The 25,720-nt window shown below is 35.2% G+C and overlaps 1 protein-coding gene across 3 annotated transcripts; it reads right to left on the minus strand.

The window, feature by feature from the left end:
* Positions 1 to 2,068: 2,068 nt before the first annotated feature.
* yellow-e2 (L-dopachrome tautomerase yellow-e2) lies at positions 2,069 to 24,572 on the minus strand. Of its 3 annotated transcripts, XM_073962836.1 has the most exons (6): positions 24,183 to 24,335; positions 8,389 to 8,621; positions 3,680 to 3,929; positions 3,436 to 3,620; positions 2,362 to 3,108; positions 2,069 to 2,294 (listed from the first exon to the last, which is right to left on the minus strand). In XM_073962836.1, the coding sequence occupies exons 3-6, from the start codon at positions 3,921 to 3,923 to the stop codon at positions 2,166 to 2,168; spliced, it is 1,305 nt and encodes a 434-aa protein (XP_073818937.1). In that variant the 5' UTR covers positions 3,924 to 3,929; positions 8,389 to 8,621; positions 24,183 to 24,335; the 3' UTR covers positions 2,069 to 2,165. The 3 variants fall into 3 exon arrangements, with proteins under 3 accessions (XP_073818937.1, XP_073818935.1, XP_073818936.1); XM_073962834.1 differs by lacking the exon at positions 8,389 to 8,621 and having other exon boundaries at positions 24,216 to 24,572; XM_073962835.1 differs by lacking the exon at positions 8,389 to 8,621 and having other exon boundaries at positions 24,183 to 24,520.
* Positions 24,573 to 25,720: the final 1,148 nt, after the last annotated feature.

Here is a 25,720-nt window from a genome sequence, read left to right on the forward strand (position 1 = left end):
TTGTGGGGGAGGTACCGGAAGGAGTGGATCTACAAGCATCACCTTCGAATTTCATCTAATATTCGAAGAAATATTGCAATATGAAAAGTGTGGATCAACTCAGTATTTGGTTCGAGAGTTGTCGTGCTCTCCAGCCACTAGGTGGTGCCATAGAGGAAAAGTTGCTGAAAAATTTGTTTCAGCAACATTTAGTAAGTAAAAAGACACACCAATAAATAACTGGTGTGTCTTTTTCATGCACGGTGTATGGGTGTGCATTAGGGCTTTGACTTTCGACTATTTTTCTCAAAAATAATTTCATGTAGCACGGACGAATGAACTTTTGCCTATTAGGCCAAAACTTAAATACATATATTTCAAATTGAAATTATTTTAGTATTTTTGAACGCAACACGTTTTAGGTTTTGGCCTTAATAAATAAAATAACATTTATTCAAATGAAATATAAAAAAATGTAAAACATTTTTTGTAAAAAAAATATTTTTGAAAAAAAAAACGACCGCATGGCAGTGGTGAAGAATTGGTTTTGTTTGCAAGTGAAGTTGCTCGAGTTTAGGTAGTGCCAAAGGAATTCTCGATCAGAGTGTTTCTTTGGACACGTATCTATTTGAGCGAGCAATTGACACTTGGGTATAAAAAGTTTCTTGTTGAAAAACAAGGGAACTGATGAGAATCTGTGGCGAGATCCGAAACTATAGTCTTCCCTGCCTTATCTCTTGGTAAACATCGCCAATTTTTCCCACTAATAAATGAAAGTTGTTTTAACAAAATATTAAAACAACGACTATGGGATTAAGCCTGACTATTTTGAAAAGCAAAATGGAAGTCGTCATCCCAAATAAAAAACATCAACCCTCCATTTTTTAAAAAAGCTTTTACGACAATAGCTGTGTCTTTTTACGTGCTAATTAGTAATAACTATTACTAATGTTGCAGATTTTGACAGTTGTATAAAGGAAAAGTTGCCGAAAAAATGTTTTAGCAGCATTTAGTAAGTAAAAAGACACACATATTAGGTTTGTCTTCGTACTTACTAAAAGTTGATGAAACACTTTTCAGCAACTTATCCATTGAACAACTGTCAATTTTAGAAACATTAGTAATAATTATTACAAATGTTTCTAAAATAGACTGTTGTATAATGGAAAAGATGCTGAAAAATGTGTTTCAGCAACATTTAGTAAAAATTAGATGTATCTTTTTACGCGATAATTAGTAATAATTATTACTAATGTTGCAGATTTTGACAGTTGTTTAAAGGAAAGCAACCTTTAGTAAGTAAAATGACACACCTATTATCGAGTACGAAGACAAGTCTATTCTCTGAATTAAAGAAAATTAGTGAGACACAAATGTTAAGTGTGTCTGCGTACTCGATAATTTGTAATAAATATTACAAATGTTTCAAATTTTGACAGTTGTATAAAGGAAAAGTTGCTGAAAAATTTGTTTCAGCAACATTTAGTAAGTAAAAAGACACACCAATAACTGTAAGTAAGTAAAAAGACACACCAAATTTTTATTTAATGTGCTATTTTAATATATTAAAACCGGAATTGAAACTAAGGAATTTGCTCGGCTTCTTTTTGTACAATCTCTTTAATAATTCCTATCCACTCGAAGGCCAATTTAATAGGAATGTCCGGCGTACGAAGCTTGAAAAGCGTTAACGTGTCTTAACGAAACTGCATCCACCATACTGTAAATTGAATTTTAATTGTTCAGTCATGTGAAGAGGCTTATTTTGATTTTACAACAAAATTCATTGGTAATTGAATGAACAAATGCGCTTTTTAGATGGGTGACTGTATGAATGGATTTTCAATACTAATTATATGGTTTTAATTGTACATCGAAGAATAATGAAGCAGCTAGTGATGCTGTGTAATTAAGAAGGGATGAATGTGGATGTCTTATTTTTTGTTACTTTGGGTACATCAGAAACAAATCTATTTAATATAAACCTCATATATAAGAAAGAGTATTATTACCGTCTCGGTGTTACTTCATCCGCTGTAGCCTCATTAAATCTTTTCTGGATTTTTGGAATTCTAAGAAAACAATTGCATAAATTGTTACGAAATATTGGTTTTATTTGAAGAAAATAATAATTTAGTAAAACTAGTAATAATAATGCATTAATTATATAGCTGTGTTGGTTATTTTTAATTGCTAAAAACAAGTCTAGTGTGCAAATCATTTGGATTTGAATTGGGCATGCGGGGAAAACCCAAGGTATACACCAATATTCTAAAGTTTATTTCGTTGGTTTTTTGGGTTTCAGCAGCTACTTTCTGTAAACGAACAAAAAATAAATAAATAAAAAACAAATTGATTACAGTGTGTGTAATACTCTCTTACCTGGAATCGATTCGATATCATCCAGAGTTCTTCCTTGCCTTCATTATTAATTACCACCTTCATGCCACTGACAAATTCCAAAATATCATCGCTAATGGGAATCTTCTTAAAGTTCTTGTTATGATAACGAGTACTGGTATTCCATGATATCAATTCAATGGGATTAAATGTTACACAGTACACATTATCCCAACTATCTGTGGCAGTTGCTACACACTCACTACTACGCTTACCCAAAGCCCTAAAGGATTCCAGGGCACCACTGCCTTGTGTAAAGTGTGATGCATTATCGAGGACATTTAGGGGCACTGTGTATTCAGTAATACTAGCCATGGGATGGAAGAATAGATTTCTTTTATCCGTTGTCATGCCGATGATGCCATCCATCAGGGTAAAAGACTCTTCAGCCACAGTATGGGTGCCATAATCTGGATCGGGGTACATAAATTTGTGTTCCGAACGCCAAGCACTATTTGCCATGTGATCGTAAACAATTAAGCCGTGATAATTAACATCAGCCACATACACCATTGCACGTTGACAGTTGCCTCTGGGTGGGGGATCTTTGACCACAACTATAGGTGTGACTAGCAATGATGCCGAAGGTGTATAGACAGTGGTATTAAATCTATAGCGATGAATCAGTTGGTCGGTATTCAAATCGAATAGCAACAACTGGGGAGCACAACGTGCTTCCAAACCCACCGCTCCTGAATCCATGACCCACATTTGATTGCATTCGGTAATCTGAATATAGATATTAAATTAAATGCAATTATTTTCAAAATCATCAATAGTTGCACCGCTCAGTGCACGCATCGATTAACTCCATAAAACGAAAAGTTGATAAACGTGATGATTTAAGATATAGCTGCCATTGAATCTCTGTATGTTTGCTAATTAACGATTCTAATCTTTATTATTGAGGAAAGTTATTATAAATATAAAAAGTGATTACTATATCAAGGGTTTTTACACATAAATTTAAGATTTTTCAAAAGTGGAGTTAATCGATGTGTGCACAGAGCGACTCAGTTAATGATGATATTGGTTGCAAATCAAAATACAACTTACCGCAACTCTGAATGCCGATGTTATTTGATCGCAATCGTCACCATTAACGTTGTGGGCCCTATAGGAAGGATATGGATTAATGATAGGACCACTTGCACCCATTTGATTCGATACTGTTGCCAATGTATACGGGATGCCAGTTTGAAATCTGGGTATAGTTATAAAGGTCCTTACAGGTTTATTTGCTAAAAACAACAACAACATTTTAATATATTTTTAAATTGAATCTATTGGAATTACTTACCTGAATAATGCGGCTGCACATCAATGGGTAGACCATTATTCTGTACATAATTATCATTTGCAATGGCAGCAATTCGATCCGCATCACTGGGAAAACTATATTCTAACATGTTCCACACATAAGGCACTTGCAGGTTTTTATCCAGTGGTGTTTGCAACTGTTTGTGCCTATAGCCCATGCAAACACTGCTGCTGATGTTGTTAAACAACATTAACGTCAATACAAATGACACAAATATCGTCATATTTATCTGAAATGATGGGTATAAATGAATCATTAAAATTGAATGAGGCATTAATTCTATAATACTTCTAATGCTACTATTATTAGCTATTTGTACATTAGACTGTCCCTGAAACGCAAAAAAGCCGTCCCGACACCGTCTGAAAAAGCCGTCTCGACAGCCCATGACGGAGTTTGGTGTTCCCGAAAAATTAATACGATACGTGCAGTTACAATTGAAAAGTAATAACCTCTCCGATCCATTTTACAGCTTGTTTTGCTGCCTGTTTTACTATGTCGAACGGAAATGAAAACGAAAGAAAAACAACTATACTCGTGTATGATTTTTAAATTTTGTAGTTGTTTTAAAGCAAACACAAAGTCAATATTGCCATGAAAACCAATGTTTAGGTGTTTTTCGTTCGCAATCACTTTCTTTTGACATATAGAAACAGGCCCTATGTAAAATTCTATGCGAACGAATTCGTTCGAGTTACGACCAAACTTACGTTCTTGGGAAAATATTTAATTCATACTTTTTTTTTAATTGCCCAAAAAATTGCTAAACAAACAGAGGTTTGGTAATAACTTGAAACCCTAGCGTGTGACCATATGAAAAAATTTAAAATAACACAATCTTTATAAATACACATGTCGTTCGTTGGTAATTGCATCAGTTGAGAACGGCTGGACCGATTTGGATAATTATACCCTACACCACTATGTGGGGAGGGTATTATAAGTTGGTTTTGGCCAAAAAGTTTGTAACACATCGAAATAATGGTCGTAGACCCATACTTATATACCAAAATGAATGTCTCGACGAGCTGAGTCGATCTTGCAATGTGTGGCGGTCCGTCTGTCCATCTAAACCTTGTAATCACGCTACAGGTCGCAATTTTGATCGGATCGTCACCAAATTTTGGATGTTGATGGGGGTCCCTGAGGGGAAGAAGCCTATTGAACGGACAATTGGAATGGGCAACAAACTTATTTGGAGAAAAAGACAATGCTTTTCCAAAGCGAATATTTCGGCTTCTATAGGGGGTATACCAAAAGCAAAACCTGACAATGAAAGAAGAAAATATCACATTTGCATCGGTGTAAAATAGGTTACTGTAGAAGGTCCAACAATGGACATATCGCAATAGTCGCTAATCCAACACAAGTTTTCATTTTTGTGATTTCAATTATAATGACGAATGTCTCAGTTTTGTTTGGGGACCTTCCAAATGCAAAGCCTGGCTATGAAAGTAGAAAAACACACCTATTCAACGATGCAAGGTAGGTTCGAGTAGGGGGTCAAACAATAACATTTTTTGTAATCAAGCTACAGATCGCAATTTTGATCAGATCGGTCACGAAATTTTGAGATAAGAGAGATATCACAATAGTCGGTAATGTATCCAATTTATCCATTTCTTGTAAACTGTAGCGTGATTAGAAAAAATGAAAAAAATGGTCGCAATTTTGATCGGGGCTAATGGGGTTCCAAGAGAGAGGAATGAACATATTGAGTTTTGTGGTAGTCAGGTAATATTCCCTAAAAGAAATGTTTACCAGTGAAAATCTTATGCACATGGGTAGTGGTGTAGGGTATCACATAGTCCGCCCTGTCCCGACTATAGCCTTTGCCCACTTGTTTTTTTTTAATGTTCGTCACATAGTCCGCCCTGTCCCGACTATAGCCTTTGCCCACTTGTTTTTTTTTTTAATGTTCGTCATAGGCCAACTTAGGTTTCTATGCAAAGAAAATTTTACCAACCCCACTTTTCTCGATTTAAATTTTTTCAACAAAAACTACTGAACCGATTTTCCTGAAAATGTCAGGGAATTTACATGGATGGCCCCCGGTGAAAATATGCTACAAATTAAGTTGATTCTCGGAGGGGCAGGGAACTTTCCCTATACGGGAATTACATTCGTAATGTAATTACGAATGAATCAGTTTGGAAATTATTTTGATCGACAATTGTGGTTCTGTCTCCGACCTTACGTGCTTATTTGGGACCAAACGACTTGACAACGGCCACTTTACATCTACAAAACTACTGAACCGATTTTACGAAATTTTCAGGGATGGCCCCCTGGAAAATAGACTGTATATTTTGTTTGATATTTAAACGAGTAAAAAAGTATCAGTCGGCTTTGCCGACAGAGATATACCCTCAGCTTATGTGAGTTGGAACTTTCATCTACGGTCAGATCGAATGTATTTAGGGTCTTTTCAGAATATTGTGGCACTTTTTGGACATTTGAACTTGCCGACAAAAATGTGGATTAGGATTAAAGTTCAACACTTTTGCGGAGTAGGGAATGGACCGGCATAGTGCATTACGGAAGTGGATCTTATTTTGAGAGTCATATATTTTCGATAGATATCGCGCCCACTAATCATTTCAGTGGGTTATCGTACACCTGTTGGACCAGTATGCCAGGAAGCATGGACTTGCCCACGGAAAACATATATGGCTGTAAACAGGACCACAAAAACCATCATCGGTATAAATTTGCAAAGGATTTCCGAACAAACCCTAAACTGCACTTGGACACAAATGTTGAACTTTTGTGGGGGAGGTAAACTAAGTATGAACAAAATATGACGAAGGCCAAATTTTGGACCAAATCGGTTTATCAGTTCGAGAGTTATTGTGCTCTCCAGCTACTACATAAGGTGCCATAGGGGTTTTTTACAACTGTCGGGCTGTTTTCCCAAGAAGTATGGACTTGCCAGTGAAAAAACTTTTACCGTTGTAATTAAGACTGCGATTGCAAGTTGCTTAAACAGAAATCAAAGTTAGTCAAGAGCAGGCCTTAAAGCGAACTTATACGAAGTTTTGTGTGGGAGGTATCCGAAGGAATGGGCAAATATAGTCCATATTCAAACCTGATCTATATCTGGTAGATATATTTGGATGCGTAAAGTATGGACCAAATCGGAGAGTTATGATGCGCACAATTTTTCCGAACATTTTTGAACTTTTGTGGAGGAGGTACCTGAAGGAGTGAACCGATATGGCTTATCTTCGAGCTTAAACTGAGTTTGGACAAAATATTGCGAAATCCAAATTTTGGACCAAATCGGTTCATCCGTTCGAGAGTTATCGTGCGCCCCAGCCAGACAGACAGACGGACATTGCTAAATCGACTCCAAATTGTCTGAAACACATTTCGTCCAAAAATACTTGGGGTCTAAAACCATTATTTCGATGAGGCACATTTGCCCGTATGAAAGTGTATATACCCTCGTTAGCATAAATGCTGAGGGTATACAAATAGCTCGGTACTGCTCCTATGGAAATATGCAAATTGGAATTGATCTGATGCCATGTAGATTATTATACCTTGTTTACCCAACCAAAAAATTGAAAAAGTGAAATTTCTGTAAAATGCTTATATGGAATTGTGTGACTTTGTTTTTTGCAGCTATAATTACTTTTATTATCGCGTCTATGTTCGTTAGTCCTTAGATTTTTTTAAATTAAGCGGCGTTTTATCTACTACACAAAAAACTTTTTCCCTTTTGAAGCCTTGCTTTCGCTTCGCTTTTGCCCTCTCCACGTTAATGGACGATGTGTTATGTCGTAATTAAAATGCAATGATATACAAAATCATGTCGTTAATCGAAAACTGGTTGTTCTTTGTTGTTGTTTCGTCTTTTCTTCTATACAATTTTGGTTACCCAAAATATCTTAATAGGATAGAACAGAATGACTCTGGCGTTTAAATTGAAGAATCAATTAAAACAGCAATTCAATATTTGTTATAATTGTATTTGTGTAATTGGAATTATGAATTTTTGAAAACAAAATTAAGCTTCGTTCCAGAACTTTTTTAATGATAAAAGTGTCAAAAGAGCAATCTGTTGAAAATGAGTCCAACACGCACATTTTTCCAAAATGTACGGGAACGGAAAAATGGCAGAAACGTCAAAAAAACTGAAACAAATGTCAAAGTCGGCGTGTCAGCCAATCGGAAGCCGGCAAACATGTTGCACATTTTTGCTCGCTCAAATTTGTCGTGTAAAAAGTTTCTAAAGAGACAGCCATTCAGCGCCATTTTTGTTCAAAGAGAAGTGAGCATTTTGCAACATTGTTGGTGTACGCGAACGCATTTTGGGCAAAAATGTGCAAAATGTGTTAAATGTGTAAAAACTTTTTGGTTCTGGAACGAAGCTTTATCAAATTATTGTGTTTTTTAATGTTTTGTTCCTTTACTTTTTAATGGTAAGAGTGGTAAAAGAGAAAAGTGTCAAAATTGCTCTCTCATGAACATTTTTACCAGAAAAGTAAAGGAACGGAAAAATGGTAGATCTGGCAGCAATGTAAAAAAGAAAAATAAAAAAATAAATTTTCGTCTTTTATTTCACAGTTTTTAATTTAGTTTTGTCAGCGTTTGACTTTTTCTTCTGTTTTTCGTCCATTTTCTTCTTCATTGTGAAATAATCGTCAAACAAAAGTCGAAAAATCAATTCTGCCATTCTTTACCTGTAGAAATTTGACTGGTAGCCTGTGGTAGAAGAGAAAGCCATTTTCGCTCTCTCTCCTCTCTCACTCTCTTAAAAATTGCTTCCAGTTTTGCCACTTTTCGGGGTTAAGGAACGTTTTGCAGCTTAAAAATGGTAACAAATGGTAACCTCAGGTAAGCAAAGCAACACAGCTTAATATTAATTTTGCTACTACAAGCTCTCCTACGCCGTTTTGTCGTGCATTTACATAGCCTGGAAACCAGAAGAAAAATATTATAAAGCCCATTTTACATGTACTATGTTTGAAAATAATTCATATGAAATAGAACACATGCTTAAAAACAAGACTTTTCGGAAATATTTTCTAAAGCGTTGTTTTTTTGTAAATATTTGAAACATCAATGTAGAGATTTTAGCTGGTGTAAATAAACAATAGCTCTGTTCCAGAACTAAAAAGTTTTTACAATTTTTACCACTTTTACACATTTTGCGTTCCCGTACACAACATTTATATGAAAATCGTTTACGACTTTTACAACTTTTACGACTTTTACCACTTTATAAAGTACGGGAACAGGCCAAATATTTATATTCTGCTGCCAAACGAAAACAAACAACAAAAATATACTTTTTTCATTTTGTAGAGAAAGCAAACGTGAATATCAAATAATTAATTTAATATATGTATATTTATTGTATTTAATGTTGGCTGACTTCTGATCAATAAACTTGATTTTTTACGATTTAGATTTGGACATTTTTATAGTATAATTTAATTACATAACGAAACCTGGCGGAAAACGTTTACTGACCTCTTAAATCATACATTTAATGGTTGAGAATGTCTTGTTTATAAAACAATCCAGAGCAATGGAAAGTTTGAATACTGAAGGAACATGAAAACGTAAGTTTTATAATTTTTGCCTAATACTTAATAAAAATATACAGAATCAAATGATTTGTTTTTTTTTTTTTTTTAATAAATGTGCTTTTATTGTTATGTGTTGGTAGATGTAAAGGCGACGGCAAAAATCGAAGAGGCACACATATGTTCTCACAAACATCCCTGAAGAGACAATTGTACATCGATTCATATTAGCTCAATAATATGGGAACTACTTTTTATAGCCGAGTCAGAACAACGTGCCTTACTACACCACATGTAAAGAAGCTATAATTAATTTAAATTATACAAAATTGCATAAAATAATTAATTGAATATTGAAGCTGTGTGTGAGAAAAACCCTAAAATTTTCACGATAACACTGTGCAACATTTTCAAGGTGATCTTGTGCAAACAATTCGAACTGAGGATTTTTTGAAAGTACAGACCCAAACGACAAGAAACCCTAGTTGGGTTTTGTTGTGTCAGATCCAGCTCGGATTTTATGGCCCCATCTAAACATGGTTAAATATTGAGTTTTTAACGAAATTCGGGGCTATATCTCTGAAACCAATGCGAATCTTCTTCTGACCTCTGAAGCAAATTTGTAGATAAGGACAAGAATACAATATATGGAGAAATAATGAACTCGAAAAACTACATTTATTGCCTCAAATTTCAAAATATATGCAAAAATACCACAATTTTTATACATTTCGCACCGTATCTCCAAAACCGTTAATTTTTTCTGAATATTTTCTTTTGGAAAAATATTCCCTGGAATGTAATACACAACTCTTCAGAACATGTCATTGTTGTAAAATGCCTCTATTCCGTTGATTTCAGTACATTTTTCAACGAAGATTTAATAAAAATGTCAATAATGTAGTGAAATCCGAAATGCGAGAATAAACTGTTGGTGTGAACTGTGTTTGAAATACGTGTTGTAAAAGATATGATGCAAAATACCGCTGAAACAACATGAAGTAAGCATTTTAGAGTTTCAGAATGTTCTAAAGAATTGTTGAGAACTTTATTTGGAAGATTTTTTCAAAGGGTTACTTGGTTCAACTCCCAATAGTTTAGCCGATACTGACCAGAATTTCAGCAATTATGTAAAATTTTCTATATTTTATAGATTTTGATGCCCTAGATGGAGTTTTTCTTATGTGGTTTCTTCAAAAGATAAGTTCTACTAGTTTAGGGCTACAATATTGCAAGGCCAAATTCCTATTCGTTTCTGAGATAAAGGCCTGATAAATGCAAAAAAGTGTAGATTTAGCCTGGTTTAGATGAGGCCATAAAATCCGAACTGGATCTGACAGGACAAAACCCAACTAGGGGTTTTGTAGTCTAAATATGTTCTTTCAAAAAATCCATATTAGAAGTTGTTTGCATTTTCAGTGTTGCATAGTGTAATATATATAATTGTTCCACACACATCCCAGGCGGGACAGGGGAGACTTCTCTCATATCAATGAGTTCACCCCGATTCATATTAGCTCAATGATGTGGGACCTACTGTTTATCGCCGAGTCCGAACGGCGTGTCTAAGACATGGGTGACCAAGAAGAGAACAGACCAAAATGTGAATATATTAAAAAAATTAACAACTTATGACAGTGTTTTAGTAATTTTGCTTCAAAATAATAATAAATCTAACCATTTGCTTCCTTTTGTACGCTCTTTCTTTGCATCCGGGTCGTGTGCGTGAATTTGCCGAAAAACTTCGGCACCACCGTGTCGTGCGTGAACACATATGACATATGGTCTAAGACACCACTTGTAGAGAAGTTGTACAGGGCTGAAATATTCAGAAAATGTCGCCAACATTACTGAGGGGTATCACACAATAATGCGATGTTTATACCCTACACCACTATGTGGGGAGGGTATTATAAGTTGGTTTTGGCCAAAAAGTTTGTAACGCATCGAAATAGTGGTCGTAGACCCATACTTATATACCAAAATGAATGTCTCGACGAGCTGAGTCGATCTGGCTATGTGTGTCCGTCCGTCAGTCCGTCCGTCCGTCCGTCCGTCCGTCTGTCCGTCTGTCCATCTAAACCTTGTAATCACGCTACAGGTCGCAATTTTGATCGGATCGTCACGAAATTTTGGATGTTGATGGTGGTCCCGGAGGGGAAGAAGCCTATTGATTTTGGTGATGGTCGGATAATATTTAGGGGTCGGAAAGGGCAAAAAACTTAGGTGGATAAAAATACAACGTTTTTTTCTAAAGCGAATATCTCAGCTTCTATATAGGGTATACCAAAAGCAAAACCTGACAATTAAAGTAGAAAATATCACCTTTCTAATGATGTAAAGTAGGTGCTCGTAGGTGACCAAACAACGAAGATATCACAATAGTAACAAATAAAACCCCAATTTTCATTTTTGCGATTTTAATTATATTGACGAATATCACAGCTTCAGTTGTAAAATTTCCAAAAGCAAAGCCTGGCTATGAAAGTAGAAGATCCCGTCTTTACAATGATGCAAACTAGGTCGGCGTAGGTAACCAAATGACGGAGATATCGCAATAGTCGGTAATATATCCCATTTTTCTATTTTTTTGAAATCACGCTACAGGTCGCAGTTTTGATCGGATCGTCACGAAAATTTGAGGGTTAATGGGGGTCTCACAGATGAAGAAGCCTATTGATTTTGGTGATGGTCGGATAATATTTAGGGGTCGGAATGGGCAAACACTTATTTGGAGAAACGTCAACATTTTATTTCAAAGCCAATATCTCTGTTTCTTTAAGAGGTATATCAAAACCAAAACTAGGCAAAGAAACTACAAAATATCACCTTTACAACGATGTAAAGTAGGTTGTCGTAGGTGGTCAAATAGCAGAGATATGGCAATAGTCGATAATGCATCCCATTTTCCGATTTTTTTGTAATCACGCTACGGGTTGCAATTTTGATCGGATCGTCACGAAATTTTGGGGGTTAATGGGGGTCCCAATGAGAAAGAAGCCTATTGATTTTGATGATAGTCGGGTAATATTCAGGGGTCGGAATGGGCAAAACACTTATTTGGAGAAAGGTCAACGTTTTATTTCAAAGCCAATATCTCTGTTTCTTTTAGAGGTATACCTAAAGCAAAACCTAGCAAGGAAAGTAGAAAATATCACCTTTACAACGATGTAAAGTAGGTTGTCGTAGGTGGTCAAATAGCAGAGATATCGCAATAGTCGGTAATGCATCCCATTTTATGATTTGCTTGTAGTCACGCTACATGTCGCAATTTTGATCGGATCGTCACGAATTTCTTGGGAGTGGATGAGGGTCCCACAGAGGAAGAAGCCTATTTAGTGTGGTGATGGTCGGATAATATTCAGGAGTCGGAATAAGCGAAAAGCTTATGTGGAGGAAAGTCAACGTTTTTTTCTTATGCGAATATCTCCGCTTCTGGTTGGAGTATTCCAACAGGAATACCCGTCAATGGAAGAAGAAAAGATCTCGTTTATATTGATGCAAAGTATGTTGGCGTAAGTGAGCAAACCGAGATATTGCAAAATTCAGTAATATTGATTTTGGTGATAGTCGGATAATATTTAGGGGTCGGAATGGGGAAAAACTCATTTGGAGACAAATTCAAAGTTTTGTTCCTTGTGAGTATATCGGCTTCTAGTAGTGGTATTCCAACGGCAAAGCCTGTAAATGGAAGAAGAAAATATTTTACCTTTACATTGGTGTAAAGCAGGTTGGCGAAGGTGGTCAAACAAGGGAGATACCACAATAGTCGATAATGCATCGAATTCTTCCATTTTTTGCAATCAAGCTACAGGTCGTAATTTTGATCGGATGGTCTCGAAATTTTGGTTGCTTATGGGGGTCCCAGAGAGAAAGAGGCATATTATTTTTGGTGGTAGTCGGATTATATTCCCTAGAAGAAATGTTTAGCAGTGAAAAGCTTATGCAAAGGGGTAGTGGTGTAGGGTATCACATGGTCGGCCCCATCCCGACTATAGCCTTTGCTCACTTGTTAAATCATATATTATTACATCAAACATATGATATTATTACAGTAATACATACCTACCATGTTTTTTGTACCTAGATACCTAGACAACGTCTATTTACATATGTACATATGTATAGCAGAAACTTAATGGGTGTTATCATGAATGAAATTTCCCCGTGAGTTTTGTGTTTCCGCCGTTGCAACTTAAGGGAGAAAGTGAAAAAATTCACGGGTAATTGCCGTTCATGATAACACCTAATATGTTGCGAGTTTACTCTTATATTCTGATGTCTTCCGTTATTGACATTTATGACATACTAGTATTATGATTCTATTGAGAATATTTTGTTAGCATAGCCCCATTTTTATTTTCATGTAGGTCATGACGTGTTGGGTAATTCACAGAGGAGATAACAAATAAACAAATTCTAAGACAAACACGTCAATGTATTTGTTGATCTCACGTTTATTTATTTAATCTGTTTTGTGCCTGAATGTCATAATAAGTATTTCATATATTTTTTTTCGTAAAAGAATATTTTGTTTTATCTGTATCATTGTTAACGAAGTCTGTCTAGTATTTATAATTCAGCTAATTATTATGTGGTCGTATAAAATAATTTTTTGTTTTGGAATTGAATTCAATTAGTAATAAAATGCGTTATCATCGATTGACATCTTCAAACAACTCGTTTAATTTCAATAAGAAGAAAAAACAACAAAATACACACAATTGTACTGTTATATAGATTGCTCAAATATTTTGTAATTACTTCACTGGTATTATAAAATACTAATTATATAAATAATATTTAATAAAATAATAATAAACGGTAAAAAATATGAAATGATTTACAATTTTCCCAAGTACTATTTCTGCATAAATTCTACTGTATGCGGACTATCCAAAAATATTGTAAACATTTTAAAACACTTTCCAAAGGACTCAATATACAATACTAAAGATTCAGTGGATCTCAAAACAAATTGGCAATGCAATGACAAACGAGGATGAATTTGTATTACCTTCGGATGTAATAACGTTAGCTGTGTTCCTTTACTTACCTGAGGTTACCATTTTTACCATTTGTTACCATTTTTAACCTGCAAAGCGTTCCTTAACCCCGAAAAGTGGCAAAACTGGAAGCAATTTTTTAAGAGAGTGAGAGAGGAGAGAGAGCGAATATGGCTTTCTCTTCTACCACAGGCTACCAGCAAAATTTCTGCAGGTAAAAAATGGCAGAACTGATTTTTCGACTTTTGTTTGACGATTATTTCACCATGAAGAAGAAATGGATGAAAAACAGAAGACAAAGTCGAACGCTGACAAAACTAAATTAAAAACTGTGAAATAAAAGACGAAAATTGATTTTTATGTTTCTTTTTGACATTGCTGGTAAAAACGTTCTGGTAAAAATGTTCATGAGAGAGCAATTTCGAGCAATTTTGACACTTTTCTCTTTTACCACTCTTACCATTAAAAAAGTAAAGGAACAAAGCTATTATTCCCCAATTCATTTAGCAATAAATACAATAAATGATAAATGGAAGGTAATTTAAGACAATATAAAAATACCCAGGGAATTATTCATAAAATATTGACACATTTAATTTCAAGATTCTACATATTTCGTTTCTGGTGACAAGGTGTTGGAGTACTAGCAAATCAACGTCACCGATAATTGCGAATGTAGTAATGAATTATTATTGTTGAATCATTGTACACTACGATGAAAAAATTGACGACGAAACCGATGTTACTAACCAAGTGCGCGGATGACATTTTCTTTATAGCGAAATTATTTCAAAAACATTCAACTCACTTGAAGATAACAATAAACTCGAATATTTTGATCCAACCCCAGTGACCAAGACTCGGGAAGCTGACACTGCAAGTTAACAAGTTGGTGAGTACGACAACAACGGAGTATTCGAGTTGGTCCAAACCAGTTCCGAACATACCATTGTCGCTGGTTACGAACTTTTTCGGCAATTCACACGCACACGACCCGAACGCAAAGAAAGAGCGTACGAAAGGGAGCACATTTTTTCATTTGTTTTTGTTTTGTAGCTTGCGTGCATACAAACTTACTAACACACTGTCATAAATTGCCAATCGTCTGCTCCGTGGGAAAAGGTCGTAAGTCCACTTTTTTTGGAAATCGCGGTTTTGTTACAGGATGATAGTACAAGTCAAAACACATCGTATGCTACAAAGAAGATGGTAGTATGTCGCGTTTTTTATATGATTTGCCCTTGTCGGAAAAGGTCGTAAGTCCACAAAACGTACAAATTTGAGTACGAAAAGCCCTTAAGTCTACAGGAAAATGTATACTTTAAAAGAATACTACAGCTAATGTAGTTCAGATATAATGTTTAACGTCATCCATGGTTGGGGTACAATGTAAAGAACTAGCCTACACCTTTGGATGATAATCGGATGTTATTTGGCGGAGCCTGTGGACCAAACTTTTGAACACAAATGTGATAATTTCTATATTGCAACGAAAATTGACATTTGAAATCTATTTTCCCCTATAAGCGAACTGAATATGAAAGATGGACTTCTGGCCTTTTCATTTTTACAAATTGGGTGCTGTATGTGTTCAAATACCTCATATATTAAAAATTTTGTAAAACAATTACTTAACTTTATCAACTGGTCATTTGTGGTTTCTCTAGGGACATTTATTAACATAACGAGATTAGTTTGTATTCCGAATTCAATAAAGTAATACCTTCTAACGGACGGGTAAGTGCAATGTTTATATTATTAAATGATTCTAAAATAATAATTGATTGAAATGTTATTAAACTAAGAAGTCATCATGGTTTTTGCTAACAAAGAGCAGTATGAATTTGGAATGGAATTAGACTATGGTGTCATAGGTCTAGTTCCCTATGGTTTTCACGGTGATTCTGAAAGCTCTGATGATAAACTTCCTAAACGCAGGAAGACATTACATGCTGAAGATTGTACATGGTTTACAGACAAAAACAAAAGATGCAGTGAGTTGGGGCAGAAATACTTGGGAAGACAAAAAAGGACACTATTTGGGATTGCAATGTAGCTAAGAAACCACGTACATTATCGGAATTAATCATGAAATTTAATTGAAGGAAAAGGTCGTAAGGCAAAAATACAAGGACGTAAGTACAACGTGTCATGATTTATATTAAATATTAGCCGAACCGGTCCACGTTGCTGGCCCTTGATACAGTTTATGTTACCTTTTCTTATGTCAATTAAATTTTTTTTACATCGCAAATTAGTTGGGATATGCAAGTGAATATCAATAACAAGTAAGAACGTCGTTAAATTCAGCCAGGCCTCCACCATGAGTTGTATTGAATTTTACTTCAATTTGTTTCCTTTTGTTTATGAAGTAGACTAAATACCAAATGTCAGCAATTTCGGTAAAACAATGTGGCTAACCTTCAAAATACCGAAATTTGGGAGGCACCGTTCTATGGGGCTATATGAAGGCGTGGATCTATATAGACAAATTTATGGGAGAAATACCTTTTATACCTGAAACGAAGAATATATACCAAATTTTAGCCATTTCGGAGGAATATTGAGGCCACACCTTCATAATACCGGAAATTGTGGGTTTGATCCATTTCACACCTATCGATCATAACCAACATCTAATGGGGTTACTTCTGGTCGGAACTCGACCTCTCCACAAAATTTCGTGACGATCGGTCCAAAATTGAGGCCTGGAGTTTTATTACAATTGTTAATGGATGACGGACACACATAGCTAGATCGCTTTATCTCGTCTACGACGAATACTTCGCGATGTTACACGAATATTGGACAAAACACGCTTATAATACCCTTTCCACATTGTTTTGTAAAGTATAAATATTTTATTTTAAAAACGTCCGTAAATTGTAGGAAAAGGTCGTAAGTCCCTACAAAAATACAAAACTGTACAAAGAAAAGGTCGTAAGTCCAAAGACATCCAATTATCTCCCAAACGCGACGTAATTTTATCAAACAGAGTACAAAATTTTTTTCAAAATTTTTTAAACATTAATGTTGTCTAAAAACGTCCACAATGTGAATTATTAAAAAATATAAATAAAAAATTGCATAAATTTTAAATTGTTTATGGTTCACAAAAAACTAAGAGTACGTTTTTACAATTTGTCTGTGTGCTAGCACACAGGCGTGCTCACCCCTGATTCACAGTTTTGGCTGCTCTCTTCTTGGTCGGCACTGGTCCAAACATTTTCCAATCTCAAATTTGAAGATGAAGTCTGTTTGAGGATAATTTTTGCAGCTAAAATTCCATGTAGCCAGGAGGTGTCGGGGGCCACATTTATTTTATATTTTACTCACAAAACGTCAAATTTTGTCCTATGGGCCCCCGCCCCGCAATGGTTTCGAGATGCATTTTGGACTACGCCCTTGATGTAGTCCTAATTAAAATAAAATTATATAATTCTAAAAAATATTTCTCTCTTCTGTCGGATCAGATATTTCGTCTTGATGTCAGATTTATATATCAAAGTAAATTCCCTCTTTAAATCAGTGACGTCTGTGATTCCTAAATGCGTCACAATCATGTCTAGTCATGAGTCAGGAGTATTTATTTCATTCACTTAATGACAAAACAAACATGAATAATGAATTATTTTCGAATAACTACCCCAAAAAAATAAAATTTCTTTATTATCTGCATATATAAAAAACTAGGTGGTTGACTGATATATTGACTCATCAGCAGCCACACACAACGGGTGAAGCTAAAATATTGACATCTTGAATGAAGGATATTTAAGAAAACCAAATATGTAGAATCGTTAAGTTATCTGTGATCAGTAAAATCTAGAATTCTGAAACTTTTTATGTTGGACAATTGTTAGTAAAAATTATATTGACAGCCCGTTGCCGAAAGAGGTATACCCTCAGCCTGTGTGAACTGAAACATTTTTTTCCAAAAAAAGGAAGGATGGGCGTATGAACTTGCCGACAATGATATGGATTAGGATAAAATCTGAAATATTTTGCGGGAGAGGTACCCAGAGGATTTGACCGACATAATCAATTTTGGAAGCTTGTCTTATATTGGGAGTCATTCCTCTCGAAAGGACCATTATATCAGGAAACATGGACTTGCCCACGAAAAACATCATATCGCTGTATACAAGGCTACTAGAAGTACCTTCGGTAAAAATTCCAAAGGATTCTCGCACAGACCCTTAACCGCGCTTTAACAAAAATATTGATAACTTGTGTGGCTGGTACCCAAAGCAATGGACCGATAGAACTCACTTTTGAACATAAACTATGTTTGGACAAAATAAGTCGAGATCCAAAGTTTGCATCAAACCGGTTGCTCCGTTTATGCGATATTGCGCTTATCATTTTAGCGAATATTTTCGAACTTTTGTGGGGGAGGTACCGGAAGTAGTGGACCTATAAGCACCATCTTCGAATTTTATTTAATATTCGAAGAAATATTACGATATGCAACGTGTGGACCAACGCAGTATTCGGTTCTGGAGTTGTCGTGCGCACCAGCCACAACACATGCTGGCCGTAGGGTTTTTTTTTACAGTTTTCGGGTCATTTTCTCAAGAAGTATGGACTTGTCACTGAAAAAACTTGTTGCAAGAAAAAACAAAACGATTCGAGATAAGGTCCTAACCTGCACTTTTCCGAAACTTGGTGTGGGAGATATCCGAAGGAGTTGATATACATACAGTGGCTCCAAAGGAAAGTCGAACAGCACACATCTTTTTAAAAAAATGTCCCATATCACCGTAAATAAAAATAATAGGCATAACGTTTTTTGCATTTTATTAGTCCATTTTGTTGTTATTTAAAAAAATAAAAAAAATTAAACTTTTTACTTCATTTTAATGTTTTAAAAAATATTAATTATAAAAACCTATACATTCTAATGGCAAAGCGAAAGTCGTACACTATACGTATTCTGAATTTTTTAGTAACATTAATATTTGGTATGCATCCCTTTGTTTTTAATCACCATCTGCAACCTCTTTGGCATGCTTCTAACAAGTTTTTCGCAGAAGCTTGGACCCTCTTTAAACTCAGCTTGGTGGTTATTTCGTGCCGCCGAATTTTTTCGTCGAGATAGTCCCACAAGTTTTCAATTGGGTTAATGTCGGGGCTCTGGGCTGGCGTATCAATGACAATTTTGTGATAGCCATGACTGTACACTGCGAGCTTTATGCTTGGGGTCGTTGTCCTGATAAAAATGCAGATTTTCTTCTAGACCCAACTTTTCTCTACAAATTGGTAAAGCCTCTTTTAAATTGTCGAGATAGACTGCTTGGTTCATAAGCCCTTCAATAAAGTGCAAAACACCCCTTCCAGATGCGGAAAACGAGCCCTACACCATAATGGACCCTCCACCATGTTTGACTGTTGGTTTAAGGTGTTTTGCAAGGAGCTCTTCATTTGGTTTTCTCCATACATATGATTTACCATCAGAACCAAACAGATTAAATTTACTTTCATCTGTAAATAGCAGATTTGTCCAAAATGAAAATCTTTGGTTATGTTCTCTCTAGCGAATCGCAACCTAGCCATTTGATTCCGCTTACTAATGTACGGTTTTTTCTTGCTCTTCTTCCATGCAAATCAGCTTTATGCAATATATTTCTGATAGTTTGAGCGAATGAATGAATGAAAGGGTTCTTTTTTGGCCAGTCGTATGATATATTGCTCATCACTGACTGAACAAATTTTGTTGTTTGCCTTTTTTCTTATTTTCAATGCGTTTATCACTTTTATACCGCTTTATTGTATACTGAACAGTTGATCCACTTAGATTTACCCTTTCAGATATCTCGCGAAGTGATTTTTTATTTTTGTCATGTTCAATTACTAATAATCGTATGGCAAGACTTGTTTGTTTTTGTGCCTCGCCATTTCTAAAGGTTGTTATACTTTCTTTGTAATAAATCACACTTCGTTCACCACGTGGGCACAGATTAATTTAAAACCCTCCGTAGTCAATTAACAGCACAAACTGAAGTTGGCAGCAGTTGGAGCCGAAGTTGCCTAACAAATTACAGGTGTTCGAGTTTCGCTTTGGTGCTAAAAACTGCCACTATTTTGAATATTTCTATTATTTGCACAAATACAAACCATATTGAAATTTGATGACTGTGGTAAAATAAAGTGTCAAATACTCAATAAAAATGTTAAGTTATGTACTTCGATCCTATTCGTAGAATTTGAAATATAATAGGAAAGAGAAAAAAATCATAAGGTGTACGACTTTCGGTGGAGCCACTGTAAATAGTCAATATTCTAAAATATTACGATGTCCGAAGTGTAGACCAAATCGGTTACTACCTTTCACCATTTTAGGGAAAAGCGTTGAACTTTTGTAGGGGAGGTACCCAAAAGAGTGAACCTATAAGGCGCATCTTAGTACTTGATTTAACTTAGGGCAAAAAATTACGATTGTCATATTTTGGATCGAATTGGTTCGAGAGTAAATACATGGTGCCATAGCGGGTTTTTACAGCTTTCAAGCCATTTTCTGAGGAAGTATAGACTTGCCCACGAAAAATCTTGCACCGTCGTAATTGGGGAAACGAATACACGTTTTTACAAAATCATCAAAAGGATTTGGGAGGAGGTCTTAAACTGCACTTTTCCGAAATTTTGTGTGGGAGGTAAACGAAGGAGTGAACCGATATAGTCCATATACGAACTTTATCTATGTCTGGTAGAAATATTACGATGTGCAAAGTATGGACAAAATCGGTTAGTTCCATCGAGAGTAATCGTGCGCACAATGTTTACAATTTTTTTTGGGGGAGGTACCCGAGGGAGTGGGCCGATAGGCCCGTTTCGAACTTAAACTATGTTTGGACAGCATATCACGAAAGCCAAAATTTGGACCAAATTGGTTAATCCGTTCGAGAGTTATCGTGCGCTAACAGACGGACATAGCTAAATCGTCCAAACATACTTGGGGTCTAAAACCATTATTTCGATGAGGCACATTTTGTCCGTATGAAAGTCTATATACCCTCGTTAGCATACATGCTGAATATATAAAAATGGAACACTTATCGACGGTACCATTTATACTCTACACAATACTGTGGCAAGGGCTATTATGTCTTTGTGCATTAGTTTGTAACATGCAAAAGGAAACAATATAGACCCCTAGTTCCTAATAGGGATATACATAGAATCCCTTTCTGAGTCGATTTACGCATGTCCGTCTGCCTGTCCATGTATTTTTTAAACAAAGTACACGTCGCATTTATTGTCCGATTCGCATGATAAGTGGGGAAGGTTGGTTTGGTGAAAATCTCTTCAGATTTGAATATAGTTTCCATAAATATTTTCGCCCGATTTAGGTATTTAGTGCACCAATCACTCTATTTGTGTCAAAAGTTGATGAAATATGAAATTTTTGACGGAATTGGTGTAAAAAAAAGTTTGCCAAATTATATTGAAATCAGTTCAGATTTGGATATAGCTCCCATATATAATGGGTGATCCAACAAGAGGTACTTTTTCAACAGCCTTTTGTTGACAGATCAAGCGCGAATCGTGTCACGTGTTCATGTTATTTTTGTTTAGTACTGTTTTACACTGGAAGCAAAATTGCCACATTTTTGAAGAAGAGCAACTAAAAGAGATTCAAGAGCTGTCACTCCATCCAGAAAAAATAACGGTTTGTGGGTCGGTGGAATCGTCGGACCCTATTTCTTCAAAATTATGCCGGTTAGGACTTCCTCGTCAATGGCGACCGTTATCGCGACTATTTGATGTCTGAAATTGAAGCTTGTAATCTCGGCGACATTTGGTTTCAACAAAACGGCGCCACTTCCCACACATCGCATCAATCAATGGATTTAGTGAAAGAACACTTTGGTGAGCAGATTTTGGACCAGTCGATTGGCCACCCAGATCGTCCCATATCACTCCGTTAGACTATTTCCTGTGTGGTTATGTAAATTCTAAAGCGTATGTCGGAGGTCACACTAGAGTGGTTTCATTCAAACTTTTAAGTATTTATAGATGGAGTTCCCCACTACAGCAACTTTATGATATCACTCTACTGTGAAACTCGACCTAGGGACCCTTGTTTTCATGAAATTGTTTTAATGAAACACTCTAGCGTGACCAAGGACTATACGGACAACCCCACTTCGATTCATGCCTTGGCGGAACTCATCACGCGTGTCATTCGTCAGTTATCAGTAGAAGTGTTCGAATAATTCAGCGAAAATTGGACTCTACGGACGGACCGTCTTAGACGTAGCCTCGGCCAATATTTGTTAGAAATAATCTGCAAAAAATAAATGCCATCGAATGTTCATTCAAATGATAATAAACATTCCGCATTCAATCTGATTTTTCTGTGTTTTTTTTTTCTTTAAAGAAAGTAGGAACCTCTAAATGGATCACCCTTTATTTTCCCCCGATCACGCTATGTGTTGGTGGACTAAAGTTGATGAAATTTGAAATGTCTGACGGCATTTGTCTAAAAAAATTGGACAGATATTTTGATGAAATTTGGAAAATGTGACCAAATTTGGTCTAGAAACAATTTCGTCAAATTATATTAAAATGATAATGGTGTAGGGTCTTATATAGTCGGCCCAGCCCAGCCCGACACTGATCCTTTCCTTACTTATTTTCCATTTGTATCAAAATATGTGCACATGTTATCAACAGCCTCTCTCATGGTTTTTTCTTCGACCAATATATCGACGCCTCCAAACAATAGTATGCTATGTCGACTTAGCATGTTTTCAAGTTCTTTACATTTTTATATTTAACGTCCTTTAACTTAAATTCTGTCAAATTTTGGTAATGATCGGACAATCCGAACAGAAGTTATAAACAAATATTGACTTAGCATAGTACTGAAGTTCAAAAAAATTTCCAAGCTTTAGGAGCTTGTCCTGCAAAACTCGCTTTTCAGAATTAGCAAACTATTATTTAGAGGTGTCGAACATCCTTTCCTTACTTATTTTCCATTTGTATCAAAATATGTGCACATGTTATCAACAGCCTCTCTATCGACGCCTCCAAACAATAGTATGCTATGTCCACTTAGCATGTTTTCAAGTTCTTTACATTTTTATATTTAACGTCCTTTAACTTAAATTCTGTCAAATTTTGGTAATGATCGGTCAATCCGAACAGAAGTTATAAACAAATATTGACTTAGCATAGTACTGAAGTTCAAAAAAATTTCCAAACTTTGAGAGCTTCTCCTGCAAAACTCACTTTTTAGACTTAGCATACTATTATTTGGAGGTGTCGATATGTATTAAAATTTTATACTAATTTTTGGATTATATAACCAGCAGTTTGTAATGTATAAAAATAAAAAATCCACGCGCGACATTGTTCCTTTCTTTTCTTTTTAATATGACATATTTTAAATATTTTCATACAAAACGGGAAACAACTATTGTATTTACACATTTTCCTGATATTTCCACTTCGATATTTATTAATTAATTATTCTAGATAAAACATCTGTTCCGTTACTTATTTGTTTAATAATATTTCCTTTTCCACTCAAAGAGTAGATTTCACTGAACTTCAGAACATCTTTATTTTAATATTGTTTTGACAAAACATCGACTTCACAATATATTGACACTATTAACAAGTTGTTTTTAACATATTCACATATTAACTCTCATATCCCACAAACAATGTTAATGTATGTGCATAATTTTAATTTGATAAACTGTTTTTTTTTAGTTTCGAAAGCTATATTCCAAAAGCGTGAGTTTTATGGTAAAATTTCTTTTTTCTTTTCTTTACATGGTTTTCACTTAAAACAAAGTCCTTGGATTGCTTTTTGGAAATCTTTCTTATTTCCTTGATGATTAACTTTCGCACTTAAAATTCCGGCTACGATTGTGGAATATGATTTTATGTCATTTTTTTTAATATTTAAAATTACCGCTAACTAAATACCTTAATGATTTGATAAAAAAATTGTTTATTTACTTATGCGGTTGTTGTTGTTGCTGTTTATTAGCACGACAAGTTTTTCACTCGTATTGTGTGAATGAGATCGAAAAAACTGTATTCGCGTACGCGCGTCTATTCTCTGTTGCTTACACTTGGAGAATGATTGTCGAAGCTGGTTTTAAAGAATATTTTTTTCATTGGAGATGACACCACCCTGGCTACTAAAATTAATCGTTAAAACATTGGGGAGACTTATTTTTTTTTTTTTGCTCAGTTCTCTTGGAGAGAATAGGATCGTTAATCGTTCTTCGTAGCAAAAAAGTAAAGTGGTTACAGTGTACGAATTTTTGTGAAACAATAGGCTGGGTTTATTCTTATTCCCATTTTTGATTTAAACGAATAACCAATGAAAAGTACTTGCTAAATTTTTCTTCTTCTTTTTTGTTTAGAACAGGGGGAATTTTTTAATACAATAATTACCCGCATTTTTCAAATGTTTGGTGTCAAGTACATTCATATCGAACAAACGTCATGAATTTTAGGTGTATTGGAATTTCCATAGAACTAAAAACGCACATTTTAAAATACCATATCACTCATTTACTCAAAGAGTGACATAACTCAAAAAATGCATTTTCTGAGTTTCTGAGCAATTTAAATTTTTTTACGACTTCTCTATTATCTCGTATCAAATTTTCATGACGATATCTCTAAAACTCGACGAGTTACAGCTCATTTACTACGAGTTTCGCATAATTCAACACAAAAGTTTTTTGAGTTATTTTTGTGTAATAATCTTTTTGGGTGCCACCGTGGTGCACACTAAAGGTCATGGGTTCGATTCCCCGGCCAGGCAACATCAAATTTTCAACGGTGGCAAAGATACCCCCCAGTAATGTTGGCGTCATTTCCTGAGTATCATAGCCATGTAAAACTTCTCTACAAGTGATGCCTTCAGACACGCCGTTTGGACTCGGCGATAAACAGTAGGTCCCATATTATTGAGCTAATATGACTCGGGGTGCACTCATTGATATGAGAGAAGTCTCCCTTGTACCGTATGGGATGTTTGTGGAACAATTACATATACATATATATTCAGGGTAATCATGAATATTTCCCTCAGATTTTTCCGCACGGAAAATAATTTTAAAAAGTGAAATTCTTTAAAAATCAATAGTTTAAAACGTTCAAAACTACTAGAATCACTTAATTATGCAATATTCTTGCCGAATCGACAAAAATATTCACTTTTTGGACATAAATATGGAAATAAAAAATTGTGAAATTGAGGAAAGGGAACAAATTCCGCAAGGAATTTTTAATCATGATTGCCCTGATTATAATATTTTTAAGTTGTTAAGTCAAATTTCAATCACCACCTTAAAATGGGGGTTTCTCGGCACTGTATTTTTTGAGATGTGTTACTCTTTGAATAAATTGTGTTTTTTTAATGTTTAATGTTCTCCTTTATTCGATACTGCAGAGCTCGAAGTTATTTAAACTGAGGTTTACCTAAAGGCTGGTTTAGACTAGGCTTT

Source organism: Musca autumnalis, unplaced genomic scaffold (genome assembly GCF_047663935.1).
Source record: "Musca autumnalis isolate F117 unplaced genomic scaffold, ASM4766393v1 scaffold_1, whole genome shotgun sequence".
Classification (NCBI taxonomy): domain Eukaryota; kingdom Metazoa; phylum Arthropoda; class Insecta; order Diptera; family Muscidae; genus Musca; species Musca autumnalis.